Raw genomic sequence first — 12,293 nt, forward strand, 5'->3', positions numbered from 1 at the left:
GGTGTGTCGATCCAATCTATTTTCTCTTTGTTTCACATGGTATCAGGCCATCTCGCATAACTGCACGATGGGTTCTCCCTCCTCCGCCGCCATGACCTCCTCGACCCTTGCTTCTCTGCCCATGCCGACTGGTCTCCAGGCGCCGCCGTCTTCCGCTGTTCCCCAACCCTCTGCTAGCCTCATTACTGCCAAACTCACCTCCTCCAACTACCTTCTCTGGAAAGCTCAGATCCTTCCTCCTCTTCGCATCGCCGGCGTCACCGGCTATGTCGACGGCACCACCCCTACCCCAGATCGCCTCCTCCTGCCTGATGACAAGGGGGAGCGCGCCCCTAATCCGGAGTATGCTACCTGGTTTCGTCAGGATCAAATCATCCTGAGCTACCTGCTCGCCTTGCTCACCGACGATGTGCTTCAGCAGGTCCACCTCTTCGACACCTCCCGTGCCATCTGGGCGCACCTCGAGGAGATGTACGTCACGCACTGCCGCGCCAGCGTGGTGCAGATCAAGATGGACATGATGAACTTCCGCAAGGGCAACCTCTCCATGGTCGACTACTTCTCCAAGATCCGCTCCAACGCCGGTCAGCTCGCTGCTGCGTGCCGTCCCATGCATGAGGAGGACATCATCACGGCCTTCATCACCGGCCTCGACAGCGACTACGAGCCCCTCATCACGGCTATCACGACCCGCATCGACGTCATGACGCTGGGCGAGCTCTACTCCCATGCCATCTCCTTCGAGCGTCGCCGTGAGTATCACGTGGCTCGTCTTCAACTCCACACGGGTGGCTCCTCCGCCAACTATGTCGCTCGTGACCACAACGGCAACACCAACAACCGCGACAAGGGCACCTACCATGGCAAGGGCCGCGGCAACTCCGGTGACCGCGGTGACTACAACAACAACAATCGCGGCGGGTATCGCGGTGACCGCGGCGGTGGCGGTGGCAACCGCCAGAACGGGAATGGCAACCGTGGTGGTGACCGCGGTGACCACAGTGGTGGCGGGGATGCACGTCTACAGTGCCAACTCTGTCGGGGTCCCGGGCACTATGCCTGGGAGTGTGCTCAACGCTACAACCACGCCTTCCAACCCCAACACTCCAAGATGGCGGGTCTAGCAGCTGCGTCACCGCCATCCATCCTCGGCGACCCAACCTGGTTCACCGACACGGAGGCCACCGACCACATCACGTCGGACTTGGACCGCCTCACCGTGAGGGAGAAGTATCCTGGAAGGGACCGCATCCACACTGTCGACGGATCAGGTTTGCACATAGCTCATCGTGGTCATGCTCTCCTTCCTACTCCCTCTGCCAACCTTAAACTTCGCAACATACTACATGTTCCCAATGCCGCTAAGAACCTCCTCTCTGTTAGTCGTCTTGCCACTGACAATCATGCTTATCTAAAATATTATCCTACTCATTTTCTTATGAAGGATTTGACAACCAAGAGGGTTCTTCTTCAAGGAAGATGTGAAAATGGGCTCTATCCCATTCGGCCTTCATGTTCTCATGCCCTATCTTCAGTTAGACTCTCTGCTGAAGATTGGCATGCTAGGCTCGGTCATCCATCCACACAAGTCGTTCAGCATGTTTTGGCGTCCAATAAACTAGCATCGTCAAGTCGGGCTTTGACCCATGTGTGTAATGCTTGTCAACAAGGCAAAGCACATTAGCTCCCTTTCCCTAGATCTTCGAGTGTTTCTTCGTTTCTTTTGGAACTTATTTTTTCAGATGTGTGGGGACCTGCCAAAACCTCCTCTGGTGGGTTCCAGTACTATGTTTCATTTATTGATGATTATAGTAAATTTGTGTGGATTTATCTTCTCAAACGAAAGTGTGATGTGTTTGATGTCTTTCATGATTTTCTTGCCCATGTTGAACGCCTCTTGTCTCGTAAAATCATGTGTGTTCAATCAGACTGGGGTGGGGAATACGAAAAGCTTAGCAACACATTCTTTCGGCAACTTGGCATTGCTCATCACGTCTCCTGTTCACACACACACCAACAGAACGGCTCGGCCGAAAGGAAGCACCGTCACATTGTTGACATGGGTCTCTCCTTATTATCGCATGCATCTATGCCTCTCTGTTTCTGGGACGAAGCGTACTTGTCCGCATGCTATCTTATCAACCGACTACCCAGCCGTGTCATTGGCAATATGAGTCCCATGGAAAAATTGTTCTCCACCAAGCCTGACTACGTATCCCTTCGCACGTTCGGATGCGCATGTTGGCCTAACCTGCGCCCGTATAACACTCAGAAACTTGCCTTTAGATCACAGCAGTGTGTGTTTGTCGGGTACAGTATTCGTCACAAAGGCTATAAATGTCTTCACGTACCTACCGCTCGTATATATATATCACGAGATGTTACTTTTGATGAACAAATTTTCCCTTTTGCCAATGCTCAACCCTCTCCAATACCACCCCGCGTCGCTGAACATGCCATACTTTTATTTCCACATGACCACATGAACTATGGTGCACCTGTTTCTCGAACCAATCTGGATGCAGGTACCGATTCAGCGCAGAAAATCCCTCCCACAGACTCTCAGGCTGATCCTGTCTCCCGATCTGCCGCCGCATCCGCCTCGGATCACGCGTCACCTGGCGACAACGCCGTGGCGGCGGCCGACCGCGTGACAACAGGGGACCGCGCGCCAGGCGACCAGACTGGGCCCGGGTCTCCGCCCCCCCCCCCCCCCCCGCCAATCCCGTGTCTCCTGCGGGCGAGCGGACCGGGGCGCCTCCCGTGTCGGCATCTGCATGCGCGCGTCCGCCTCACGTGGTGGTGGCGAGCTGACCGCTGTGCCTCCCGATTCGCCCCAGGCTGCTGTCCACCTGGCGCCTGCGGAGCGGGCCGTTGCTGCTGGCGGCGCTGGATCCCAGGAGGATCTGGCGGCCGCGTCGCCTTCCTCATCCGACACGGGATCCCAGGGGGATTCGCCTGGGCGCTCATCTGCATGCGCTCCACCCGGATCTTCTGTGGCCACCGGATCTTCTGCTCCACCTATGCATACAATGACGACGCGCACACGTGATCACACTCACAAACCGCTGCAACGCACTGATGGTACTGTCACGTACAACCCCTCCCGACGTGCCTTCTTGGCCCTGCGGGAACCAACTGATCATCGTGAAGCGGTCTCATCACCGGAGTGGCGTCTGGCCATGCAACTTGAGCTCGATGCTGTCCGATAAAATGGCACCTGGACTTTGGTTCCTCCTCCTTGTGTCAACGTCATTGATTGCAAGTGGGTGTTCAAGATCAAACACAAACCGGATGGATCTGTTGATCGTTACAAGGCACGTCTGGTTGCAAAGGGGTTCAAACAATGCTATGGCTTGGACTATGACGACACGTTCAACCCGGTTGTTAAACCTGTCACTGTGCGCCTAGTTCTCTCCATTGCAGTCTCTCGAGGATGGTGTTTGCGTCAGTTGGATGTTCAAAATGCCTTCCTTCATGACATTCTCCAAGAAGAGGTATACATGCGCCAACCTCCTAGTTTTTTGAATCCTTCGGTGCCTCATCATTTGTGCAAACTTCGCAAGGCTCTATATTGTCTCAAACAGGCTCCTCGAGCGTGGTATTCTCGGCTCAGTTTTCGGCTCCAACAACTTGGTTTTATAGCATCCAAAGCTGACACGTCTCTCTTTGTCTACAACCGGAGTGGTGTCACCATTTTCATGCTTGTGTATGTCGATGACATTATTGTGGCCAGCTCCTCTCCTCCTGCTACTGCCAAGCTACTTGCCGATCTTCAAGCCTCTTTTGCTCTCAAGGATCTGGGCCCCTTGCATTATTTCCTTGGAGTCCATGTGGAGTCATCGCCAGGGGGAATTGTTCTGTCTCAGCAGAAGTATATCAGCGATATTCTTCGTCGTGCCAACATGGAAAATTGTAAAGTCTCTATGACGCCCATGTCCTCCAGTGAGAAGATTAGTAAGGACAGTGGTGATCCACTGTCTCAGGATGACAGCACCAAGTATCGCAGCTTGGTTGGAGCCCTCCAATATCTAACACTCACGAGGCCAAACATTTCATTTGCAGTTAATTGTGTTTGTCAGTTTCTTCATGCACCCACGACTGCACATCTTTCAGCAGCAAAGAGGATCTTGAGATACTTGAAGTATACTCACAGTATGGGCCTGTCTATTCGAAAGTCACCCTCCATGCTGATAAGCTGTTTTTCAGATGCAGACTGGGCTGGATGCAGTGATGATCGCCGGTCCACAGGTGGCTTTGCAGTCTTTCTTGGACCTAACCTTGTCTCGTGGAGTTCAAGAAAGCAAGCTACGGTGTTCAGGTCAAGCACGGAGTCTGAATACAAGGCACTTGCGAATGGAACAGCTGAGGTAATATGGATACAGTCAGTCCTTGGTGAACTTGGGGTCTTCCTCTCTCGACCTCCTGTTCTGTGGTGTGACAATCTAGGAGCCACTTACCTATCTGCGAATCCGGTATTCCATGCGAGAACCAAGCACATAGAAGTGGACTTCCATTTTGTTCGTGAATGAGTTGCAGCCAAGGCACTTGATGTTCGGTTCATATCTTCTAAGGATCAAGTTGCAGACATATTTACAAAGCCTCTAGCTGAGACGCCATTTGTTTTAAATAGGCACAATCTGAATCTTTGTGTGGGAAGTTCAGATTGAGGGGGAATGTTAAACTGTATAGTTATCAGATATGGCTAGTATCTAGGGATGTAGTTATCTTGTATAACAACCTGTACTTATCCTCTGTAAACCCTAGCGGCAGCCCTAGAGGCGCCCTATATAATGATCACGAGACCACCGTGCTAGGTGTGTCGATCCAATCTATTTTCTCTTTGTTTCACAAATGCAAATTCAACACACATGAGAATGTACATGAATTAGTGACCCCGAGCTCAAGAAGAAGGATTTAGTGGAAGATGGCGGGAAAATTCGTTTGGATGGGTGGATCTTGTCCTTTTTTCCCGAGTAACCAGTAGGAGCACCGGAAATGCCTTTTGGTGGACGGGTGCATCGGTGGATTTAAAAAAAACATATTTCCATGGCGCAATTTTTTTTACGCCATGGAAATATGTTTTTTAAAATCTAGAACGTGTTTGCATCGGCTGCCCCTGCCGCCTCGGGCGCTGCTGGGGGTGGGAAGGGCCGTGGCCGTCAGGGCCCCAACAAGAAGAAGAAACGGCGCGGGCAGGGTCGGGCTCCCGCTGGTCAGGTCCCAGGTACCTCCATCCCGCCGGGCCCTGTCTCCGGCCTCCCCCGCCCACCTTCCTTCAATTGCGGTGTCGCGAGTCACTCTCAAGCCAACTGCGTCAACCCCTTCTGGTGCTACATCTGCAAGGATCCATCTCACCCCGCCTTGCTTTGCCCGGACAAGCCTATCGACGAGGAGTTGATGATGTACGACCACGGGATCGAGGGGTTGGGGTTCTTCCACATCGAGCTCCCCGATGTCCCTACCCCCACCCCCTCCCTCCAGGCTATCTTCACGGTGGTGGGCGGAGTCGCCTCCCCTGAGATGATCGAGGTCAAGCTCAACCACCTCTACTGCTGCAAGTGGGATTGTCAGGTTACCCCCACCTCCGGCGGCGCGTTCTCCGTGGTCTTCCCCGACGCCCTCAGCCACGGCTACGCCAGCGCAGTGACCAGATCACCCTCGCCCACAACAAGCTCGTCGTCGACATCATCGAGCCGATCCTTGACCCCAAGGCGGTCGCGGTGCTCGACACGGCCTGGATCCTTGTCGCCAGGCTTCCTAACATTGCCCGGTCCGAGCGTGTTATTCGCAACATGTCTCAGATCCTCGGCAAGGCAGTGGTGGTCGACGAGTTGTCCCTCCGCAAGGAGGAAGAGGTCCGGGTCAAGGTCAAGTGCCTCGACTCCACTAAGCTGCGTGCCACTATTCGGGTGTTCTTCAATGACTAGGGCTTCGACCTCCGCATCGCTCCCGAGCCGCCCAACCATGTGAGTCGGCCCCGCTACTTCCACGACGGTCCCCCCGGCGGACCTCCTGAGCCCCACGACGACTACTGTGGCCGTCACCACCCCCGCTCACACCGCTCCGATGAGGAGGAGGGGTCGAAGGACCGCCCCTCCTACTCCACCTCGCCCACTCCCCCGGCTCCGTCCTCCAGCCGGGGCGGAAGGCAAGCTGGGCTAGCCGAGCTCCCTCCCTCCGCTCTGCTTGCCGAGGCCTCCGAGGGAAGTGACACCTCGAGCGTTGGCCTGATCATCGTCCCCGCCTCATCTCTGCGCTCCCCTGGTGTCCTTCCCCCCGCCGAGCCGAGCCTGGGCTCCCCTTTGGGCCCCTCCGGGTCCTCCCCGGGACCCGTCGCGGCCATCCCCCGAGTCACCTCCTGGGGCCTCCGTGGTCGTCCCCCTGTGCCTGCTCCCACCTATGACGGGGCCGGCGGCCCCCCTCCCCCCTCCGGCTGCGGATCCCTCTCCGTCACCTGGGGCTGTCATGCCCCCTCCGGCAGTGCCTCCTCCACCGTCTCCGCTGCCGCATGTGGGCCCGGCGCCCCCCGCTTCCACTCCTGCTTCGCCATCGAAGAGTGCGACGCCGACTCCTCTGCTCCTCGGCTGTGCTGGACCGAAGTTCCTGCACCTACCCGCGGCGGATCCCGACATGGATGGGGATACCCGGTGACCACCCCGTAGCCGCCCAGCCTCCCCCTCCGCGGACCGCGACCTACTCCCGCCGCGGCCGGTCTGCTTCCTCCCTGGTGACGGCATCCCGCCGGAGCGCTCGGCTCGACGCTGCGCGTCCCGACGGCAGCTCGGCTCTGCCCATCCATGAGCGGGCGGAGCTCCGGGCTGCGGCCCAGAACCTGGAGCCAGGTACACCTGTTGTTCCCGCCTCTGCCTCTACTTGCTCGTTCTCTACTCTCGAGTAGATTCCTCTTGGTCATCTTGTGAAGGTCGTGACAGACTCCACGGTCATCTTCAAGAGGGAGGTAGCTCCCCCCTTAGTGCAGATCGAGGCCATCAGGGCCCGCGAGATCCTAGACGGTAGACTTGTGGAAGCCCGTGCAGCTCTGCTCTCGCTCCCTGCTCCTGCGCCTATGGCGGAGACTGCCACCCCGACCCCTCCTCGGAGGACCGGGGGACTCTTTCCGTTGGCCGCAGCCGACCTCCACGGTCGCACTCGGTCTCGGACCGCCGCTCTCCGCGCCCAAAGAGCATCCCGTGTCCTGGGGTCAAGCAGCCCCCCAATGGTTTCCTAATGCGCGCCCTCTTCTGGAACATCCGCGGCTTCAGCCATGATGGTCGTCGCCACCAACTCGTTGAATACATGCGATATGAACACATTGACATTGTCGCCATCCAAGAAACCATGCGTACAACATTCTCTCTTCCGGAGCTTGATCGTCTGAGCTCCCACCTCTTTGCTTGGCATTGGCTCACTTCTAGTGGGAGCATCGGTCATTCGGGTGGCATCCTTTTAGGTGTAAAGGATGCCACCTTCGATATGGGTAGTATGGACCGGGGACAATTCTTTGTTAGCATGAAACTCTATGAACGGGCGCTTAACTTCAAGTGGGAGGTCATCATCGTCTACGGCCCGGCTGACCATAGTAGGCCTGCTTCCTTCCTCGAGGAGCTCCACCGGAGGATTTCGTCTGCCTTTCGCGGAGGACAAGAGCAATGCGAATGTTAACTTTGCGCGGATGCAAATGTTTAATGACTGCATTGCTGATCTTGGTCTCTGCGAGATAGATAGGATTGGTGCTAGGTTTACCTGGACCAATCGTCAGGCTTCCCCGACCCAGTCCGTCCTGGACAGGGTCCTAGTCTCCCCGGAATGGGACCTCCGCTGCCCTCTAGCTTCCCTTCGAGCCATCACCCGGATTGGCTCCGATCACATGCCCCTCCTCCTGTCCTCCGCCGAAGAGCGGCTGCCAATTCCCCCTCAATTCCGGTTTGAGACATTCTGGTTGTCCCAAACTGGTTTCGTGGCGGTAGTTGGCGCTCGCTGGGTGGAGGCCCGCGCGCACCCCCACCCCCACCCTCCCTCGGCCATTGACTCGTGGCAATTCTATGCCAAGCGTGGCCAGCAGTTCATGAAGGGATGGGGTGCCAACCTGGGGCAAGACCTCCGCGGTCGCAAGAAGGCCTTATTGACCGCCATCCAGGCCCTGGATCTACGCGCGGACGTGATCGGCCTCTCTCTCGATGAGTGGCTCTCTCGTTACAACTTGGAAGACCGGCTCTCCATCATCTACACTGATGAGGAGGCCTATTGGCGTCTCCGCGGTGTCCACAAATGGGTTTTGAAGGGCGACGCGAACACGGCCTATTTCCAGGCCATCGCGAATGGCCGTCGTAGACGTAACACTATCCCCCCTCCTCTGGGATGGCGCGACCCTCCTGCAGGACCCCCATGACATTTGGGCCCACGTCGACGGGTTCCATAGGTCCTTGTTCTCTGCCGCTCCTAGGAGCGGCCTTTCCCTGGCCCTCGATTGCTGGACCGGCCCCCAGTTGGTTTCTGACGTGGAGAACTCGACCCTTACGGTCCCCTTCGCCGAGGGCGAGGTCTGGGCTGCCATTAGAGGCATGAATCCCACCTCAGCTCTGGGTCCGGACGGCCTCCCGGTTAAATTCTTCCACACTTTCTGGAACATGATTAAACCTGAGGTCATGGCCATCTTCGACGAGTTCTACGTTGGGTCCATCGACCTCGCCCGCCTCAACTATAGGATCATCTCGCTCATCCCTAAGGTGCCCGGCGCTTCCGACATCCGCCAGTTTCGTCCAATCACGGTCATCAATGTGATTTTCTGGATTCTGGCGAAAGGGTACGCCAATAGGGTGACCCTTCTTGTTGACCAAATTACCCACCCCAACCAGTCCGCCTTCATCCAAGGGCGGTATATCCAGGATGGGGTGCTTGTTCTACATGAAGTCCTCCATGAGGTTCGCTCTAAACACCTCAAGCCGGTATTCCTGAAGATCGATTTCCATAAGGCTTATGACACTGCTAGTTGGCCCTTCCTTCGGGAAGTTTTGCTCCGGAAGGGATTTGACGACCATTGGATCTCCAGAGTGATACAAATGGTCTCCTGCGGTTGCACTGCCATGATTATCAATGGGGAGATCCGCCCTTACTTCCCCACCCTTTGTGGGGTTAGACAAGGCGATCCTTTCTCCCCTTTCTTGTTCAATATGGTGGTGGATGCTCTTGCCGCCATCCTGGATAAGGCTAAGGCTGCTGGCCATATTCGTGGGATCACCCCCCACCTAGTCGGCGGCTCCGGGATCTCCCTTCTCCAGTACGCCGACGACACCATCATCATGGTCGAAGGCTCGGAGACGGACATCTCCAATCTCAAGTTCCTTCTCCTCTACTTCCAACAAATGTCTGGCCTTAAGATAAACTTCGACAAGAGTGATGTGATGGTGATGGGCTACTCTCTAGATGAGTGCCTGGCCATTGCCAACCGACTTAACTGCTGCCTGGGCTCCTTCCCCATGACCTACCTGGGAACGCCCATTAGTGACTCCCAGCTCACCGTCACGGAATTGTGCCCGATCGTGGCCAAGCTTCAAACGCGCATTGAGCCATGTCAAGGTAGATGGTTGTCAAAGGCGGCTCGGACGATTCTCATCAGCTCATCCCTCTCTAGTCTCCTCTTGTTCCTCATGAGCTACTACAACCTTCACGAGACTCTGCACCATGAGATCGCCAAAGTCCAGTCTCGTTTCTACTGGGCTGGCGACAACAATAAGCAGAAATACCATATGGTCAGCTGGTCAGACATTTGCAAGCCCGGGAACAAGGAGGCCTCGGTATCATGTGCTCTAAGCGCATGAATATTGCCCTCCTATCCCGATGGCTCTGGCGCATCTCGCAAGGTCACGGTGGCCTCTGGCTCGACATCATCCGGAACAAGTACCTGCGTGGACAGCCCCTAGCCTTCTGTCAGAGATCTGGTGGCTCCCAGTTCTGGCAGTCGGTCGTCCAACTTCTCCCTGTCCTCCGCATCGGGACCTCCATGTCGGTGGGGTCTGGGACGATGACTTTGTTCTGGTTTGACTGGTGGGATGGAGACACCCGCTTCGTTGCGCGCTTCCCCGACCTCTTCTCCATCGCTGTAGACCCTACGATCTCAGCTGAGAGGGCCCTTATTGACTTAGGGCGCCTAGCATTCCGGAGGCCATTTGGGCTCCCGGATTCCACCGTGTGGCGTGAATTACTTGATTGCATCGCCCTCCACGAGTCGGTGGTGGACGATGGCCCGGATGAGGTGCGATGGCACCTCGAGCCATCAGGCTAATTCTCCACCAAGTCTCTCTACCAGGCCATCGCCCCCTCCTCCGCCCCCCCTTACGGCGTTGTGGTCCATCGACTTGCCTCTGAAAATCCGGATCTTCATGTGGCAATGGATCCGCGGTCGGATCCCGTCTGGGGTCGAGGTTCGCAAGCGCATTGGCCCGGGCACTGGCCTATGCCCGCTTTGCGGTGTCCCCGAAGACTCGAATCACATCTTCTTCTCCTGTGTGTCCGCTCAATTCGTGTGGAGCTGCTTTCGAGAAGCGGTGGGTGGAAATTGGTGCCACACTAACTTCCCCGACCTATTTGCCGAACTCCAGAACTCCCCCTGCCTTCTCGCCACATTAGGTGGGTTGAGATTGGGGCCATCGCTTGGACCCTCTGGATGATCCGCAATAAGCTTGTGATCCAGCGCACTCCTCTTCGACCGGCTACTGACGCTATTTTCAAATTGTCTGGTTTCTTGCAGCATTGGCGGCCGCTTAGCCGCCCTCAGGACCGCGACGCCATCTCCGCCTTCATCGCCGACCTCCGCTCGATGGTCGTCCGGCTGTCGCCGCCGCCTCCGCCGGAGCCTGTCTAGGCGCTTGTCTTGCTCTCCGGCGCTTTTCTTTCCTTTTGTTTGGGCTTGTTGAGTTGTGCCCTCAGCATAACCTATTATACTTCTTTGTGAGACTTGGGTGTGTGTGTTTGGACTAGCCCTTTTATGTGTGCTTTCTGGCGGTTTGCTTTATTTATAAAGCGGGGCGAAAGCCTTTTTCGATAAATCATGCATTTTTTTTGAACCGTGAAGTCATGCATCAAAACAAAGTTCCCGATTCTGGACAGCCTAACTAATGCTTTGTAACATTATACCTTAGTTACTATTTTGTTGTGTATTCAATGCTTCCTAGATGGATCATTTTGATCAATGCAATTTAGATTCGACTCATTAGGCTTGTGATACTTTGTGATTATGGTGAATACAATGTATGTACTTTGGTCATGTGTGGTTGTGTAACTACGAGATGTATTTGAAATGCTAACATTCTAAGATAATTTTAATACCATCGATTATTATGAAACCCAATATCAAGCAATAACAGTCGACGAGTAAATATCAGTTGGTGGCCAAAACATGCCCAACGGCTCACGGTCAGCTTATTACCCGATCGTATCATTTGCTAAATTGCACGCAAGTTAGTAAGAACCAGAGAAAGAGAGAAAGTAAAAATCTATCCCTAATAATAAAGCACGGATTGACTCCGTGGGTTCACCGTCACAATACGCTTCTTCCCGTGAATTTACCCTTTCAGTTTTTTTCTTCAACATGTCTATATTTATTTTCTATATCCAAGGTGGTATTATTTTTGAATAGGTGCTTACTGCAACTATCACACTCGATTGGTTAGCTTGCTGCTGCTATTACTTCAGATTTGTTGATATTGCTATTTATTTCATGTACTACTTTTAAATTTTAGAATGTACCAATAGTCATCTAAAGAATGAATTAACAATAAAGTTACACTCTTCAGTCAAATCAATTTACCGGGAATCATACCCACGCATATCCTGATCAACGATCCATCCATTGTCTTATGGCGTTGCTCGACCTGGCCCATTCATAGGAACCGTTGTTTTTTTCCCGTTGCAACGTACGGGCATTTGCGCTAGTAAAACTAAACCAAATCAGATCAGGTGGGCATCACCCATAGGGCTCGTGAGAGAGAGTCATTCCCTTTTTCTCCCGACGAAAAAAGAAAGTTTTTGGTTTTGGCACTGATTGTTTATTTATTTACTATTTAAAGCGCAGATTTTTTCCATTCAAATTTCACCTAGATTTTATACAATTTTGCTCCAAATTTGAAAAAAGAATAGTTGTCTTTGCTCTAAAAACAGAAACAAGACTTCTATGGATTTGACCTTTTTTCTAAGATGAAATCCAACACCCTACTCTCATCGGCCGAACCGGTGGCGCCGGGTCTACAAGTCTATGACCGAACTGATACAATGCCAGCCTAGGGCCGTAGAGT

General features: G+C 54.3%; 2 protein-coding genes across 2 annotated transcripts; both read left to right on the forward strand.

The window, feature by feature from the left end:
• Positions 1–7,675: 7,675 nt before the first annotated feature.
• Positions 7,676–8,392, forward strand: LOC147974798 (uncharacterized). The gene has a single exon (XM_087520143.1). It carries the CDS (start codon positions 7,676–7,678, stop codon positions 8,390–8,392), a length of 717 nt encoding a protein of 238 aa, XP_087376269.1.
• A 1,425-nt stretch (positions 8,393–9,817) lies between these two features.
• Positions 9,818–10,864, forward strand: LOC147974799 (uncharacterized). The gene is made up of 2 exons (XM_087520145.1): positions 9,818–10,255; positions 10,751–10,864. The coding sequence occupies exons 1-2, from the start codon at positions 9,818–9,820 to the stop codon at positions 10,862–10,864; spliced, it is 552 nt and encodes a 183-aa protein (XP_087376271.1).
• The last annotated feature ends 1,429 nt before the right edge of the window (positions 10,865–12,293 follow it).

This window comes from Triticum urartu, chromosome 4A (genome assembly GCF_056163025.1).
Source record: "Triticum urartu cultivar PI428250 chromosome 4A, HENAU_Tu73, whole genome shotgun sequence".
Taxonomy (NCBI): domain Eukaryota; kingdom Viridiplantae; phylum Streptophyta; class Magnoliopsida; order Poales; family Poaceae; genus Triticum; species Triticum urartu.